General features: G+C 38.3%; 1 protein-coding gene across 5 annotated transcripts in view; it reads right to left on the reverse strand.

Moving 5' to 3' along the window:
* ERG (ETS transcription factor ERG) overlaps positions 1–19,553 on the reverse strand; it is a 215,070-nt gene that overhangs the window by 46,612 nt on the left and 148,905 nt on the right. For 4 of the 5 annotated variants that reach the window (XM_034752850.1, XM_034752845.1, XM_034752875.1 and 1 more), the window contains one exon: positions 6,647–6,864. In XM_034752850.1, coding sequence (XP_034608741.1) covers positions 6,647–6,864 — 218 coding nt within the window. Of the gene's footprint in view, positions 1–6,646; positions 6,865–10,258; positions 10,473–19,553 lie in introns of those variants that run through there. The other variant, XM_034752866.1, reaches the window with a different exon arrangement.

Consider the following 19,553-nt stretch of genomic DNA (forward strand, 5'->3'; position numbering starts at 1 on the left):
AGGCAAATATATATATGTAAGGATTCCCAAAAGAGCCAACCAAAAAGATGTATAAAAATGATATTTTCAGTTTCAAGTGTTTTTCAAGCAACACTAGAGCACAATTGGTGACATCTGAAAAATAATACTTTGCAAATGATATAGACCTTAATGCCAAATAATTATTTCTGGCATTTGTTTAAAGCAACTAAATCAGCAAAGCTAACTCTGGAAAACTTCTGCTGTGATTTCACTACAGCTAATTTTCATAATGCTTTTTAGGAAATCGTTACATTTCATAATAGGTGGAATTCATCCCAGCCCTAAGGGTCACAGAAGACCCTATACACCACCTAGGCCCCATTTTAAAAAGACAGGATATTTATCAGGTACCTTAAATCCCTTAAGGTAGACTATAAAGAGGCCACTGAAAAATCAGAGGATTTAAGGGGTACACAGGACCTTGTACACAGGGCCATCAACCTGGGTAGGCATTTGAACCACAGTAAATTTTATCCTCTATATAGTTTTGTGGCCTGTATACATGAATTTTAATGGAAATCTGCATACATAATTTTATTATTTATAATTATAATAGATAATTTATAATAAACATAAAAATAATTAGCACTATAACAAATGCAATCTCCTGAGTTATACAGTAGTACTCCATTAACATACTGAATGATTTGCAACTGATGATGGCAATAGAATGCCAATGCACAGTATTGTTACTCTGGAAAATTCGGGCAAAAGATTGACCGTATAATGGCATCAAGGGTACTATTTTATTGGTGTCACTGGTAGAAATGTAATGGATGGATTGATAATGGACTTGAAGGAACTGTGAATTTGAGACAGTGTATTATGATATAAATTGTATGTGCAACAGTATCAAGCTAAATGACAGCTATAATTCCAAATTTCCTCGCTTTACTTGGTTTAAGGTAAGCCCTTAGGGCTACATTTTCTAGTGTTGTGCACTGGGATTTAGTCTTACAAATACTGTTATTGTTAAAGGAAACTGCATATATAATTCCCTGTCCAACACACTGCAAATAACTCCTTAATGTTACTTTAATGTAGTTTCTTTGGTATTTAACAGTAATAGTTTTGGAAGCCAAATTTTTTCAATATAATCCACAAGTGCCCTTATAACAGGGACCATTTTGTATTGAGGTTGAATGCAGTATAAATACAGCAAAGTTGCCGAAGCATTATCAGGGAAACAAGAGTTAAAGTGGAGTATATTTCTTTTTAGAAAGTGTACTTCGTTCATGTGTTGTTAGAGTGTCTGTACACTCTTAACATTTTATATCCTCATCCAAACTATAGATTATATGGTCAGGAAGCAGTATAATGCCATGAGAAGGAACTTTTCAATGACTGTCCTGCTACATACAGAACAATATGCAACTAATCACATTGTTTGTGCTCCTTTGTAGCATCTTGCACTCTATTTTGCATGCTCTACCTCTCACGCTATACAGATCCAGTGACCCTTTTAGAGAGAGAATTATTAGAGGATATTCTGAAGATCCCAGATGAACCACTTAAGAAACATAATTCATAAATAAATAAGCACATTATATACATATACAATCTTATTCTCACATACGCTACAGCCCCTTTACACTGATCTGGTAAAGAGGCTTTAAAGTGGGTGTAACTGTAACTAGAGCAGTGTAAAAGGCTTCCATGTAAATGAGAAACAGGACCATACACTCCATCTACTATGTGCATTTATTTTTTGTCTTTATTTGGATTACTTTTAAGAACTGGATAATTAAAATAAGGAAACAAACTTCTGGGTTGCAAATCAATGTGGAGAGAAAAGACATCCGCAAAAGAGTAAGCCCTGGTCTACACTACAGACTTATGTCAATATAACTACATTGCTCAGTGGTGTGGAAAATCCACACCTTTGACGAACATATTTATACCGACCTACCCAATGGTATAGACAGCACTATATTGACGGCAAGGCTTCTCCCGCTGACATAGCTACTGCCTCGCAGGTAGGTAGTGTCTTTGCTAAGCACAGCTGCTCTGCTGCAGTGCTGTAAATGTAGCTAAGCTCTAAGGCATGAAGAGGTGTACTAGACTGCAAAGCAGATGTCCAGTCAGTATCATGCGACTCAGTATCAGACAGCACAGACGCTGTGATCAGTACTGCCACTGAAATAAACATGAGGCAAACTGCGGACAGGCTGTCAGGAAAGCTGTGGAACATTGTGCCCTAACACATTGTTCAACAGCAAGTGTCAGGGGCCCAGGTACATGGAAGTATGTAACACAGCATTTCCAGATTTGTCATAGATCACACACATATACTCACTGCACATGGCCACTGTATTCCTTTCAAGCTGCTGTAACTTGCTTGTTTCTCTAGGGCAGTGTTTCCCAAACTTGGGATGCCACTTGTGTAGGGAAAGCCCCTGGTGAGCCAGGTCGGTTTGTTTACCTGCCACCTCCGCAGGTCCGGCCGATCGCAGCTCCCACTGGCCGCAGTTCGCTGCTCCAGGCCAATGGGAGCTGTGGGAAGTGGTGCAGGCCGAGGGACATACTGGCCGCTCCTTCCAGGGACATAGTCTGCATTCATGAGCATGATATCTGAGCACCATGCTAGTCTGCACAGGTGAGGTGGGTATTCATTTGTACAGAATTCTCCTGTGATGTAATGCCTGTTGGCTGTTACACCACTTTGCCAGGGGCACATTTCACTGTTTATCACAGTAGTGCTGAGGGGCCTCAATCAGGGATCAAGGTCCCATTGTGCTAGGTGCTGTACAAATGCATAACAAAAACATGCAACCAGTTCTTACAATCTAAGGAAAGGGGTCATGATTTTCAGAGGTGCTGCTTTTTACTATCTGTTAGAGAATCCCTTTTGCAGTTATAAAGTGATGTGACAAACCAACATGTAGCTGGTTTTCTCTTGCACTTGACCTTGTTGGGTTCTAGTTGTAGTAAATTGGGGCCTTTACTGCATGGCATGGAACCAAAAGAAGCACGTGTCCCTTTATCTTTTTGAAAATTCTTACCTGTGCTATAAGAAGAAATTCAAGTACAGTAGTGCCTTATATTACAACTTAGATTGAGCTGCATTTTCCACTCATTTTAAAGAATATTTGGTACTGCTTCAAATTCAAGTATATTCACTGCTGTAGAAGAGTTAAGTACAAATCTGTGTTTGCATGTATATGTTAGGCTCAATAAAATAATAGCTTTCCCTAGAAAAAGTTTGTATTATTTTTAATTACTTTAGTAAAGTTATAAAAAATTGTGTTAAATACACAGCCGCATATGTATGAACAATTTTGTGCTTGTGTTAATCTATTTTTCAATATACCCTCTTGTTTCAGAAATTGTAGAGCACGGGTAGTTAATAGGTGGACCGCGGGTCAAATATGAAGGGCCAGATGTTTTTGAATGGACCCCAAAATCTTTTTATTTACTTAATATTATCATTATTGTTGCTATTTTTAAATTATTTTCTCTGGAGTCTGGACGTTGACTATACCATGACCAAGAAATTTTGACCTTGACAAAAAATAATTGACAACCCCTGTTGTAGGGATTTATAAATTCTCCTGTCTGTCTACAGTAAGTGCAGTATCATTTGCAGGGCTGCCGAGAGGGGGGGGCAAGTGGGGCAATTTTCCCCAGGTCACGGACTCCACAGGGGCCCCCACGAGAATATAGTATTCTACAGTATTGCAACTTTTTTTTACGGAAGGGGCCCCCAAAATTGCTTTGCCCCAGGCCCTCTGAATCCTCTGGGCAGCCCTGATCATTTGTCAGTTTTGTTTTGCTCTGTCAATGTGGCAGGTTGATGAGTACAAAATTAATAAGTTGAACCTTACTTCAAACATAGAGTCTTCACGTATTATTTTAAAATCAGTGTATTAAGAATTATGTTCCTTCCATTTACATATAGAATCAGAATTTGCTATAGTAACTACTTTAGAAAATCATTGTTCTCGTCACACGTTTTTTAAAACTGTAACAGTGACATGCATTATCTTCTAAGGCAGCATGACCTGGAATACAATTGTGTGTGCCAGGTCACACTGGTTCATAACTGGAGAAGAATGGTAACCATTTGGTATTTTCAATTACTCTATTAGGTGATTCTGTCAAGATAAAAAAATCACAGGCTCAAACCTTGCCAGCTTTGCAGTTAGTTTGCACCATGCTGTCAGGACAAATCAGCCCTGTGGGCATTTCCCTAGTGTAGGGTGGTCCTCCAGTGGTGCAGAGCTCATATAATGGCTCCTATGCCACTTCCACAGTCTCTGGCCAGCTAAGTGCGTGGGGATAGGGAAAAGGTGTGTGGCTAGGTGCTCTGGTGACTCCTGGGTTGCATAATACCCCCTCTTGTGGCAAATGACAACTGATGTGATTTCAAGCAGCCTGAAGGTCAGCCTAAATTATACCATGGGACCAGCCCAGTTCACATCTGGCTCAGTATCACACAGTGGAAAGAAGGCTTTAAGCCACATTTGGCACCCCTTCCTGAACCACGCTGTGCATTTTTTGGTTGCAGCCAGGGATTTGCCCTCATATATTTAAACAAAATTTGTACCTGTGTTAACTAATAGAGATGGCTCCAAGCTATATTATTCAGACTGGTGTGGATTTCAAGCATCCCAAAATCTGGGGAAATTCTAATGCAGAATTTTGGTTTGGCCCATCATAGAAATGGGACTAACTGCAAAATTCAGATGGACTCACATTATCCAGATTCCTTATAAATGTGGGAGCATTTGAAGCTAAGATTTTGCACCCCTAGTTATTAATAATACCACAGACAATTACAACAAATCTAAATAATCAATAACACTTATTTACCTATCTAATGGAACTGGAAGGGACCCTGAAAGGTCATTGAGTCCAGCCCCCTGCCTTCTCTAGCAGGACCAAGTACTGATTTTGCCCCAGATCCCTAAGTGGCCCCCTCAAGGATTAAACTCACAACTCTGGGTTTAGCAGGTCAATGCTCAAATCACTGAGCTATCCCTCCCTCCCATTTCACTGAGCTTGGCCAGACAAACTATAACCACCAATTCTCATATAGAATCTACTAAAACAAAAGGGGAATATTTAAATATAATATTCAGGAGGAGGAAAATTTTTTTTTTTTTTTAATTGATTAAAACATTTACATTCTTATGTATGAATAATTTTTTTTAATACACAAAACTAGAAATCTGTCTCTAAATGATGGGACTTACAAGAAGACTACATATAGTTACCACTGTATAACTTATATGTCAGTTAATTGTTTGTTAATTTCTGTTACACAATTTTTTGACAATTTGGTGGAAATTCGTAGAATTTTGTCTCCAGTTTTGAAAATGTATTTTATTACATTAATGATACACAATTTACTGTACAGAATTCCTCTTTGAGTATCCATGGCTGCTGGACTGCTTTATCATACCTATGGCACTGATGTTTGGCAGTGCAGCAAATATGACCAGAACCGCAGTATATGTGACCTTTCTGGGGAGGGGAGGATTTTGTTTTTTGTTTTGAATAATTTGAGTGTAGGAGATCAGATTAATGTGTGAATAAATGCAGGTGCTTTTTTACAAGGTGATGGGAATTTGTATCCTCTATTTATACACAGGTAGCAATTTTGTATAAAAACGCAAACTGTTTCTAGAGTGAGACACTTTAAACATGAGGCCTCAGGTCACCCCGTGCAGTCTCATGGGAGTAAAGATCAACAGCTCACTCTGTTTGTCGTTATAAGAACTTGCTTTTTGCATTGTCCTGTTACATTTCTGGCAGAGACAGCAGCTCATACACCTAGCTATTTGTTACCACCCTTTTCTCATAACAAGATCAGGTCCAGATCACAAACCCAAGAAAACTCTTCCAGGGCTCCTTTTGGCCCAATGTAACCTTTTAAAAATAACACAAAAGCATGTTTAGCTAACCTGATTAAAATAAGATACTACCTGTAATAATTTTACCACATAAATATACTGGATGAGTCATTTATCAATTCAGCTGGACAAAACTATTCACTGGAAATAATTAGCCTGTTTTCAAATGTGGCTGCCAAAATAGTCTTTCAAAGTCCAATCAGCCAATCATAACTTTTAATTTAACTACAGTGACTTTAATTGGATGAGGATAACAACAGGTAGCTTTTGGGTGGGACATCTACTCCTTATTTTAAGTTCACAAACTTTTTGCACAGAAGTGGCTTTGTAAATAAAATCCATTTCCCCAAAATCTCATGATGAAAAATTATGTGAAACACATGGGCAGAACACTCTCCAATTTAGTACAGTGCTATTTATCAGACAATAAAAGTTCTTAAAGGTATATTCTCCCACTAAATCCCCTTTAGCTTCGGAAAAAACACTTAGTAAATATATTGTATCAGACAGGTTTGCTACATCTACCGTTACAATACTATGAATTAAACTCAAGTCAGAGTAAAACAGCAAAAACTACACAAGCCTCAAATTGTTGAGATATCTTTTCCCCTACATCCTATTTTGACATGGACAGATATTTCCACATTGTGTTGGTAAGTAGAGGAGCTCAGATACTACCAGTGGTAAGGACCATATAAGTACCTTGATAGGTAAGATGCAGATAGTAGTAAAGCATCATTGCTAGTAATTTTAATCTCTAGCCTCATTACCTTGACCCATTAATCTGATTTGGGTTACATTCCATCTTGATGGTGACTCTAGCTGGTGGTTGTGATAACCAGTCTTGCTGGGGGACACGCGGACTCATCTTTGATGTCTGCCCATATTCGCTGGAAGAGGAGGCAGTCATCTCTGTCTTAGTAAGGTGTGGCGTTCCGTAGGCACACTCAAACAAGGACTGGTCTTCGCTTACTACTGATAATGCTTCCTGAAAACCAAAGCAGAGAAATCAACATGACACTGTGTCAGAGAAGTCATACAAATACAACAAAATCCCTTAAGACAATGAGATAGGTCTCAAAAGTCTTGTGGGGCATATACATTAATTGTTTGTCTGCATGCTTATTATTATTTATTTGTATTACAGTAGCAGCTATAGACTAGGGCCCTATTGTGCTAAGCACTGTACAAACCTATAACAAAAAGACAGTACCCTGCCCAGAGAACTTACCTGTTAGACGTTTCCAATCAGGAACTAAAATGCACCATGTCCAAGCTTTATTAACAGTTCAGAAAAAATAATGGAAAGCTAATGACTAAATAGAACAAGGCAGGAGTAGCAGTGAACTTAAATCTTTCACTTCGAAGGCTTGAACTTACAGGCCAGATTCTCAGCTAGTGTAAACTGACATACCCTGCACTGACTTCAACAACTTTACACCAAATTATGATCTGGTCCTTGAAACTTCTACTCTTGGAATCCTGGTGTCTTCGTATCCTGGAATTCTCATATACCATGAATGGACTGGATGGTTTAGGGGATGTGTAATGGAATACTGAGCCTTTATCTGTCCAATAGGTCATTAGATCACCTCTGCCCCAGATTAAGTGACCAAAAGTCATTATTGTCTGCTCTGTTTGGAGGTCTTTCTGAAATGAGTAAATGGTCTCTATTCAGTTGCTATAATGAATTTTTGACATCAGAAAAGCTATCATCACAATTGACAATTTTTTTGGTCTCAGTAGAGTGGCCAAGGATTGAAGACGCCTGGAAAATATACTACATTCTTGCCCCCAAGGTGCTTTCTAGGTCATGATTCAGGCACTGTGATGGGATGAGTGTGGTGGGGAAGCATGCTCTGCCACTGTGCTTTTCAGTAGAGAAACAGAGAAGTTCAGTCTCCTGAGTTGTTTAACTAGCATCTTTAACCAACAATGAATTAACTAAACCTTTAACACAGAAATTAAAAAGCCATCTTTGGAGAAAGGAACAAGTACCATGCATTAACTCCCCCTGTAAGATGAATAAGGTTTGGTTTTGCTGACTCCTTGGGAGTTTCTCTTCCTTCTTGCCTATAGAATTAGGACCAATTTCTTTCTGAGATAATACAGTGATGGGGAGAAGATATGTAGCTGGTTCCAACCTCTGTTTCAGAGATCCTGCTCTTCCTATGAGCAGAAACAAAATGCAAACCAGCCTAGCACTTGTTGCTGGCTGCAGAATAGGTGCTAACCAGCTGGTGGGCTGGACACCACCCTTAAACCACAAACCACACCCGCTTGAGGATGTGGCATGTTGACCACCCCATTAGCCATCTCTCTCTCTCTCAGAACGCTTCCTCAAGCGGTATGTATAGATCCTACTTTGCTGCATGTGTGGGAAGAGGTTCTCTACAGTCTCTTCCCCACTGTGGTGACAGTCCCATTACTGCACCTTTATTGACTGCAACATTCTGGGTGGCAGAGTTCAAAAGATTTGTCATTTTGAAGGCAGCTGCAGCTCTAGTTAGTTGGAGACTGAACAGTGCTGTATGTAGCTTATAATCAATGAAACAATGCTGTATGTAGCTTATAAGCAAAGGCCGTCTCTCTTACTGTCCCTTTGCAGCTAATGCTGTTACTTTATTTCTTCTTGTTGTTATTATGAACTAATTAAAGTCACTGTAGTTTGGTTAGAGGGCATAATTGGCTGACAAGATTTTGGGGGACATAATACCAACTTTGTGCACCCGTGCAGCCCAGGGCAAGTTTGAACCCTTTAGTGCCAAATTATGCTCTGGCTGATACAGAACTGAAGAGCGTAGATACTGCCCAGTGGGTCCTTTGCCCCAGCAATCGATCAATGGTAGGCTAGCCCAGGATTCTAGGGAGAGATCCAAGGTACCAAATGGAGGTGATTGCTTGGCTGATCCTTTGGACATTGAGCAACACACAACCCCAGCTGACAGCAGCATATGCGCTACCCAGCTAGCAGTTCCCGGCCAATGGGAGCGTGGAGCCGGTGTTCGGGATAGGGCAGCATGCAGAGCCCCGTGGTACCCCCACCTAGGAGCTGGATCTGCTGGCCACTTCCGGGCTACAGTGCAGAGCCTGGACACGTAGACACTAGCCTGCCTTAGGTCTGCAGCACCGCCAACTGGACTTTTAATGGCCTTGGGGAAAAAATATTTTGTTTTGCAAAGTTCTGAATAATTTTCCATGAAAATATACACACCCCTGACCACGTACCCGCAGCACTGAATGGACTGACATCCAGTGTCTGAGACTGTTTTCTACCCGCTTCTTTCGCCTCTGCTCCACTGAGGAGTCAGTACAGGGACTAAATAAGAATAACACATTATGTAATGTTAACTTTGGCAATCCTGATTACTATAAATATGTATAAAAAAGTGTGAATTATACAAGTGAAAGCAGAAGCAAAACTGCAAATATGGCAAGCCAGGATGTTGTTATATATTGCTTACAGATTAAGCTGTCTTCAGAAGTGGCATCAAAATGCCACTCATTCATTTTATTTACTTAATCTGCCACCCACAATTGAATAAAAAACATGATTTATTCAGCATTAAAACAAAACCTGGCTCTAAACAACATAAAGACAATTTTGGACTAACTATAGAAAACAAATGGAGATTGTAAAAGATGAGATTTATTAAATTTGCATATATTGGGATAAATAAGTGCAAAATAATAGTATCTGCCTCACATCTTAATTACTTGTCAATATGCTATCAATGCACAATCTAACACATTATATCATACAAAGGAAAAAAAAGTACATATATTTCAACTTTGTGTGCAGGTTATACTGACCACCAGAAAGACTATGCCAGTTAGTTAGGATTATAGTGGATAATTGAGAGACTGTGACAAAAAAACAAACAAACCCACAAACAAACCCAGGAGACTGAGTCTATCTTCATATGTCAAGAAATGTTCAATTATAGATGATTTCCAAGGAAAACATGCACAACTCACTATAGGAATTCCTCATCTAATTTAGTAGTCTAGACCCCATCTTGTGATTTAGCAGCCATTACGTTTGTATAGGGCTATGGTGGCAATTTGGGAATATCTGTGTTTCTGTCATCTTCTGAGACTGGCTGCTGGGTTACCTGATGTGGAGGACTTAGTGGCAGAGTGAGCTCTCTGTTACAACTATTCAACCTTTACTGGCTCCCTTGATGTTTTCCTATTGAGTCCTGGGTGACACCACATGCCTCCTCTCTCCATTGGGAAGGATGTAGGGACAGAGGGTGGACAACAGAGTCAGTCTTATTTCATCTCTGAGCCAGAATAAGTTGCAGTGGTTGACAAAGCATTTCCATGAGTCTGTGGAGTCAACATATGTAAAAGCATGACCTAAAACAGACTATCCTTACTTCCTCCATGACTCATCATCTTTCTCCAGCACATCAGTGGGGCCAGGATTTCACCCCAGAGGTCGATGGGAGTTTTGCCATTGACTTCAGTGGGGCTTGGATTTCACCTCTGGAAATATGCAATATGCTTAACTGCCATTCCACAACTCCTCCCGTCTGCCAGGATTCATGCAATCATACTCTCTGCCATCTGCTTCTTTTCAAAGTACAGTGGCTGCAATTGAAATTTCATGATGTGTCAACAGCTACCACACAATTATATCTGAGGCTACCACCGCTTTTCCCTGTACTTTAAGATACCTGTGGTACATGTGTGCGCACTGTGTGGGGAGAATTGGCAAATACTGACTTTTTAATGGCTTTTGTTGTAAGCTTAAACCTTATGGTGGTTTGAGCAATTAATGGCCAAAGGCACTTCAGCATTTAGGCCAATCCTAGACACTGCAAAGACGAAGCAATACCTAACAATTTAAGGATAGTTCACAATAATAAGAGAGACAGTCTTGTATTAAAGACTAATATTCGTACTGTAGGAAAATACAAAAATTATATTAAGAAATATGGAAATTGTCTCTTGATTACATAAAATCTTCTGATTCAATAAGCAATATGGTATATAAAAACAGACAGTAAATAGCCTTTAACTCTTCCTCCTACACTTCTGCCCATACTATCTATCTTGATTTCCCTCTATTGACTAAGACTGTGATCCTGAATTTTTATGTTTTCTCCATTTGTAACAAGCTAATAATAGTCATTAAAACATTATTCACTAATTCCTTCATCAATTGTCAAACAAGTTATTTGGGAACAGACTGTTTATTATTTAATCAGGTCTAAATTGCAATGAGTAAAAACGACTTTCATATGCCATTCACCTCAATCATGAAGGCTAGGAAAGGAATACTCTAACTGCAATTTCTCATATTTAACATATTTGATATAATATACTTTGCCATTATTTTGCAAATACAAATGTAAAGTAAAAAACTTTAAAGTTTAAATGTAAAAAATTATTAAAGAGTAATGTAAATAATTCACTGCAGACTAGACTGTGCAACCTTGCTTATATTGGCGAGCACTTACTCACACAAGTTGCCCTATTGTAGTTAGCTGTATGTGCTCATCAATGTGAATAATAGTTGCATGATCTAGTCTTGCTTGTATTAATACTGTAACTGATCAACAAAATGTAATTTTGCATATGAATATCAGTTATATTTCTATTAAATATTTTCATTGCTCATTTTCATGCTAATTTTTTTCACACCCATATGTTGTTACCCAACCAGTTTAGCAGCTTCAAATAGGTCAGTGTCGTAAAGCAAAGTAAATATTAATATATTAGTAAACAGACCCATTAATAGACTTCCTTTAAACTTGCCAAGTTTTGTACCCTTATGGGAACAGCTACAGTAATGGATGGATCATCTTCCTGGATTTCATGACACCTCAGAAGTTAAAGCTTTCAATTCCAGTAACTAGTGGTTGACATGACACGGCATGAAGAGACACATGCTACCATGGCAGACAGGAAAGATTATTCACATATGTGCACAAAATATAATGCTTTGATAAATTATGAAAAATAAAATTCATATTAGACAAATATTTTTAATTTTTTGGGCATAAATTTCTATGAGAGTATCACCAGCACAAAAGAAAATACATTTTTCACAGAGAGTTTTTTTTTTCTCCGACTCCACAATACTTGGCTTCTTGCTTCTCCCTTGGACTTTTTGTTCTAGAAATAAAAGCACTAAATGTTTTTTCGTATTTGTATTTGGGTTTGGTTTATACTTTGCTGATAAGTGAAAAAGACAGAATAACAGACTGACAAATAACTATACCAATAGATACAGTAATGGCTTTAAAATAGGATAAAATGATTAGGACAAAGATGTTTATTTAATCAAATGCAGGATTACTTGGCCTGGAAGGTAGAATATACAGGACACATGACTGAGATGCTCTACATTATGAAGGGTACATACAAACTGATCAATTCCTTCTTTTACTCCAATCTCAAAAATTGAGGACACAGTGAAAGATTTTTTTTTCCAGTAAAAATTAAAACCAATAGAAGAATATACTTCTTAATGTAGCATACCATTAACCAGTGTAATCTACTAATGCAGGAGATTACTGAAAAATATACTGTAGCAGGATGTTAAATGAATTTGGAGAATGTTCTGAAATAATGGTATTATCTTTATACCAGGTACAGAACATACCCCTCTTTGTCTGAGACTCATTTATGCAGTCTACTCCCATATCATCATATGGTAGACTGTTCAACATTCCAATAACATACTAAGGGCCCAGTCCAACTCCTATTGAAGTCAGCTGTAGACTTTCCATTCACTTTGATAGGAGTTGGATCAGACATAAGAAAAGGAATTCTTATGATTTAGTTTCACTCTTTCCTCCCATTTTTTCCAAATATGGCCATGATTCGGACCCTCTTTATTACAGGTAGAACAGATATCCTAGATCTTTTTTGGCCCCTTTAGCTACCTGAAATCTGTAACGAGATAATTTCCCAGTCTCCTTATGTCCCAGAAGAAATGTATTAAATCGTTTGAGCCTTTTCTTGCAACACAGATCTCCAGAACCACAAATGAATTTGTTGCCTTCCACTGTACTTGCTCTATAACCTGGTTATTATTTCTTAAAGTATATCAGCAAAATGTAAATAATATTCCAAGTGCAGCCTTTTTAGCCCCTTAAATAAAGGAACTGATTTCTTTTTGCTTTTAAATGTATTGACTTAAATACATAAACTTTTTATGGCCCTATTTTCATGATATTCCTCACCATCACTATCAGTTCCTTTTCCCCTCATCTAACTTGAATCCATATTATAATGCTTATTTATCTGGATATTCCCAGGTGCATAAGTTTATATTTCCCAATGTTGGAAATCATTTCCCTTGCTTATCTAAACACTACAGTTAGTCGGAAAATGGGATTTCTGTTTTGCAGGAAATTCTGACATTTAAAAAAAAAATTTTTTTGTTCCGAATCGGAATAGTTGAAATATTAATTTTTTTCACAAAATGGAAATTCTGAAAAAGTGACAGGGATCTAAATTTTTCATTCCAATAATGTCAAAGTATTATAAGACAATAGAAAATATTAAATATACAGAATATCAAACAGAATATATGAATATAGTATATTATATAATATAGTATATTAAAGTTAGTATTTTAATATAATGTAAAATTCTAAACTAAATGAATCAAAATAATAAAATCAATATGAAACATTTCATCTATCAAAACCAAACATTTTGTCACTATCAACATGAAAAAGTTGAAATTATTTGATTTGACATTTTCCTAATAAAAATATCACCATTGACATAATCCAGAGAAATGTTTCAATTTTGACAAAACTGCATTTTTTGATGGAAAACTGGTCTGTCAAAAATTTCTTGACCAACTCTGCTAAATACTTCCTGTTGTTGCACTCTTCACTGTACTAATCTTCTTGCTTATATTTTACAACATCTGAAGATTTGGACAAATGTTTCCGTAGCTCCATTTTTCATGTACTAATGAACACGTTAAGTAGGCTTTGTCCCTGCACTTCACCTTATGAAACCCCATGTTTGCATCTTCTCTCCATTCCCCCATCCGTCTATCTAGTAGAATTTATAGATGGTTTAGGTACAATAGTGATAAATGATGTATTTGAATTAAAAAACATACAGATGTATGTGAAGAGTCAGTTCTGCTTCTTGCTTGAATGTTTAAGAGGATCTAAAAAGGAACCTTTCAAAGAAGCTTCATGTTCAAGAGCCAGACAGCAATAACAGATTTCTGCCCAGTCAATCTCTATCTTCCCGATGCTTAGTCGACACTTGACAGTGAAAATGAAAACGTTTTCAAATGTTGGGGCAGATGCTCAGCTACTGTAAATTGGTATTACTCCACTGATTTCAATGGAGTTACATCCATTTAACCTGGCTGAGTATCTGGTCCACAATGAGTTAAATATCAGTTTTCTGAATCAAGAGTCATTGCGTGAAACTGTGGTCATAAAAATGAGTCAAATAAAGATCAGACCATGCTAGGATAAGAGCACACAGTACAGACTAATGTAACCATTTCAGGTGATTTTAAGCAAAGCTTTCAGAAATTCATCGCTCCATCTTGCTACTTTTATTGTGTTCTTTTACGTACATTCTTTTTTAAAAAGTTTATTCCACAGCTTTAAGAAGCAGCTCTCTGGGTAGTAAAGCTTCAGCTCAAACAGGCTAAAGAATGTCTACATTGCAACAGATTCCATAGGAGAGGCCAGTGGCCAACCAATCAATGATAGCTCACCGAACATTGGGCAATCTTTCAGGCTGACAACTCCACACTATTCAGGTCTGAAACATGCAACACAGGGCGCTAGAGTAGAGCCCTGTGCGGGACTATATTTTTAATCCCACTTCTGTCCCGCCCTACAATACCCACTCCCACTCAGTACCACATTGTTTCTTGCATTTTTATCCCACTCCCACCCGCAAAAATCTTAGATGCTGCAAGATTCCCCCATGCTGCTTTAAAACAAAAAAGAGATCGGTTAATATAGTATATATATCAATTTTACCACTAAAAGAATAAAACAAATCTTGTTTAAACCACGTAAAACTACTTTAACTCCTGTTATAATAGACATCAAATCTCTTTCTAGCCCTCGCTTACATTTAAGCATTAAAACTTTTATTTTTAAAAAAAGAAAAATTGCTTTACATTGCTGAAATTATATTTATGACAAACTGATGAGAGATTTAGGGTACATGTATACTTACCTCCGGGTCCGGTGGTAAGCAATCGATCTTCTGGGATCGATTTATCGCGTCTTGTCTAGATGTGATAAATTGATCCCGGAAGTGCTCGCCATCAACGCTGGTACTCCTGCTCCGCAAGAGGAGTACGCGGAGTCGACGGGGGAGCCTGCCTGCTGCGTGTGGACCCGCAGTAAGTTCGAACTAAGATACTTTAACTTCAGCTACGTTATTCACGTAGCTGAAGTTGCGTACCTTAGTTTGAAGTGGGGGGTTAGTGTGGACCAGCCCTTAGTGTTTTCCCGCAATTTCCCTCAGTTTGTTTTTTTGCCCACCCAATCTTGCCCACAACAGAATACATTTTACCTGATCCCTCTATTATGGTAGCAGGTCCTGTGGGACCCGCGGGATCCCAGTCCCACTGCAGGGCTCTACACATGCTGAGGTTAAACTGTTGAAGGAGTTTCAGCCCAAACTTGCAGCCTAGTTTATAGCCAAATCTTTGAGCCTTGAATTCATTGCATCAAGCAATAGTAAGTGAAACGAAAGTGTAATGATTAATGCTGAAACCTTGCTACAGCTTATTAGATCTTGCAATTCTTACAACTCTATTCTGACCATCCTCAAAAGAAGCATCATCAATAGATACACAATAGGCTGTAACAAATACGTTGGGAAAAGTTACAACCTAAAATGCAGCCACCTGCTTCAGGAGTTGCAGCACACATCTGGAATGTGTTTTACCCATACACCTCTGAGACTTGGATTCATTAGATCAGACTGAAATCCACAGATTATATTCATGAGAGAGTTCAGGAACAACAAAAAGCCTTGGCTAGTACAAGATAGGAAAGACAAATGTCATCCTCACCTCCACCCATGAGAATCTTATTACCAGTTCAGTTAACATCCGCTATCTATCTGAAAAGGGCACTTGGGCAGTCAATGGTAATCCAAGTAAAGGCCTAGTGCTGCCACTTATCTAATATCTTGACCTCTTGCTGGGAAAAATACAAAGGATATTTTGAAAGCAAGGGAGAGACACCACTACAGTCCCACTTGTAAATAATAATAATGAACATAATAAAATCCAATCCTAAATCAAAACAAGTTTATGAAATTTAAGGCCAGATTTATCTAAGAGAAAAAGCCCATGGCAGGTGAGGTCTGATCCTGCAGCCCTTCTTATGTGAGTCATTCTCTTGACTTCACTGGAACTAAGATTGTGGATAAGGGCTGAAAGACTAAACCGAGAGGTTTTATATTTTGTATTGTAATGAAAATATTGTTTTTTTCTAATTACTAGAAATGCACAAAGCTTCAGTATAAATGATCAGAGAATTTTATTGTATAGAATATCATTTCCAGAACATCAGCAAGCCCCATTTTTGCCAAAGACACTGCTACACATGCTTTTGTCTTAACATTTTCTCCATGAGATAATATTTATAGCATCAGGCATTCATCTAGAGATCTCAAAGTTCTTTACAAAGGAAGACAAATATCATTTATACCCATTTTAGAGATAAGGAAACTGAGGTATAGTGACCAAGAATCTGGGACTAGATGCTAGGTCTTTCTGACTCCTAGACTAGCACCCTCTATTGGGCCATTCCATCTCCAGTGCATAGAGACAACAATATAACATCCACGAGATTTGTGGACAAATCATCTCCATGGATCAGAAAGTCTAAATGATTGCCTGACTTAAAGATCTCCCATTTCATAGTGCAGTGTTCCACAAACCACCTAAGAATAATTGTAAGTAACATATACATTTTTAAAAACTAAGGTCCCAGACAAGAATTAAATGATGGAAACGGAAAAACCATTTCACTCATGCCATGCTCATCATACAACAAACATTGTCTCATAAACACAGTGTACAGCGTTGTTATGTTTTCTTATAAGGTTATACAGCAGTCTTGTTCAGCTACAAAGATTAAAGCCCCAGTCCTGCAACTGGCTTGGGATGGGCAGACACCTGTAGAGCCCAATTGATCTCTTAGCATGATTTCAATAGGGTACCCAAGGAAACAGTGTTCTGCTCACACAGAGCAAGTGGCAGGATCATAGCACAAGGCATTTCATTAGGTCTCTGATAGGGAGCTGACCTCAGAATTCACAAGACTGTGGAATAGGCATCCCATGATAAAACAAGACATTCTTCCAGATATGAACAGGTGGATCTAGCACCTTTATTTCTTCCACACAAACAGCAAGGTCTATTTGTCAATCCTTAATGGCTCAGATAGCTCTAACCTTCATGTATTAATTGGCCACTTTGCTATTCAAACAAGTGGCACACTGCGGCTTGGGACTGGCTCAAGTTTGCAGTACTTTCATCATTATCTTAGCTACATAAAATCTCTAAGGTGGGCAAAGGTTTATGGCCTTGTGCACTGATGTCTATGAGCACAAACATGTTTCCCAGACAAAAAAAAATTGCTGATTATTGAACTATTCTGGCCAAATATCAATGACATGACAATGGCTGAATATTTAGATGTCGCCTGCCCATCTAATTACATGATATTTCAAGAATAAGAACTAAAAAGTATATAATACAGCAGAGAAATAAGGGGCAGGTCTTATCTTATTACCATGGATTATAATAGTTATAAAGATACTAAACAGAAAAATTAAAGATAAACATCTCAGATACTGAACAGAAAAATTAGAGTGAGATTTTCAAAGGAAAAATGAGAATTAGATGCCCAACTCTCATGACTTCCAATGTGTGTTAGCCACCTAACAAGTTTTTGTTCCTTTGAAAATCTCTCCGTTACGGAACAGAAAGCCTAAAATCAATGTAGTTAGACTGGTTCAAATCTGGAATAACACAATGATCAATCAGGCCCAGAATATTTATCACTAAACAATCAGGTCCAGACAAACTCGAGTGCCAAAAAATACAATTGTATTCTTCAGTAGTCCCATTGTATATTGTATATGTAACATTAAGAATATCAGGCTTTGAATGTTTATTTTAGTACTTCCATATTGTAAAACACTGTAACACTGAGGCATGTAGGGCTATTTCTTTAAGTGATTTAAATGGATTCCTATATTCCTTTTCATTCTGATATTATTCTCAGCTATGAACTTTAAAAGCCATCAAACTATTTTACTCTTCAGCTTTGTTGATAACTTTAAGGACTCAAAAAAAGCTAAAGAACTGAGAGTACTTGGATCAAAAACTCCTTTTAATCTGTCGGACCAGTGCCAGCACGCTGCCTCTCCCGCACTACTCCAGCATTGGACCTTATCAATCTGAAAGAGCAGCCAGCCTTCTACTTTGTTAAAAAGTGCAAACATCTGTTTTTGTCTCAGTCTTCTTTCAAGCAAAGATTTGTCTGGCAAAATGGGTGGCAGGTTTGTAAAGTGGGCCACAGCCCAAAAGGAAATGAGCTGAGGCTGCATGCCACACTTGCTAAGAACTTTCCTTGCTATTAGATTAAAATGATATTGTGAAATTTAGTCTCACAGCCAAAATAGCTGCACCGCCCTATACACAGACATCATTCTAGTCTTACAATCCTATTCTTTCTGTGTGTCTATACTGCATTGTTGGAATAACAGGTAGCCTCAAGAACCTAAATACCATGTACTGAAGAATTGTGTTTTATCAAAGCTACTCATCTCAATATGGAATAACAGTTTATATGTGAATGCAGTTTGAGCCCTTGTGTTTTTGGATTTGCAATTTATTTACCCTGGAAATCTCAAAACAAAGACATCATGTGATTTCTTGTATCTTATTTAAGATTCCAATGAAGCTGATTAAGTGAGGAGAGGTTCCAGAGACATGCTCAAAGTTACATAACATTGCAAACATTAACAACTCTTCTTCCCACCACTTAACCATAACCTACGGCCACTTATTATATTCACAATGGGTGGGATCCACAAAGGGACTTAGGGGCTGCAATGCTGAGCATCGTGGTGCCTACTTGTAGGTGACTAGAAAATCACAGGAACAACACTGTGATCCACAAAGCCTGAGTTAGGTGCGTAGGGTACCTATACACTGAATGGGGAGAGGTAGGCACCTTAGAACGTGATCTGCAAAAGCCAGTATGCTAGGTGGGGGGCTGCTGAAGGTAGCCAATGGTATATGTTGATGAGAGAGGTGTGAGCTAAGCCCTGCCCCTCTCTCAGAGATAGGTTTCTAAGTGTGGGCTGCAGGGAGGCGCCTAGCTCTGCTTAGTGATCCACAAATGGAAACCAGCTTGGAGTCAGACAGGTTAGGTGCCTCAGTAGTTTCTTGTAGGAATGGGTGAGATACCTGCCTCACTCTGCACAAAATGGCCAGAGGAGGAGTAGGTGGTGGTGCCTACCTTATAACTTTTAACCCAATGACTATTCAGGTATTTATCCAAAGTGAAACAGTCATTAGGCCAGAGAGAGAGAGAATGACTCTGTTGTCCAGTAGATGGGAGAGAGATGGAAGACCTGGGGGGCCAATCCTTGCTGCAATCATTCTTTCATTATTTATGGAACAGCTTCAAC

The sequence above is a fragment of the Trachemys scripta genome, chromosome 1, assembly GCF_013100865.1.
Source record: "Trachemys scripta elegans isolate TJP31775 chromosome 1, CAS_Tse_1.0, whole genome shotgun sequence".
Classification (NCBI taxonomy): domain Eukaryota; kingdom Metazoa; phylum Chordata; order Testudines; family Emydidae; genus Trachemys; species Trachemys scripta.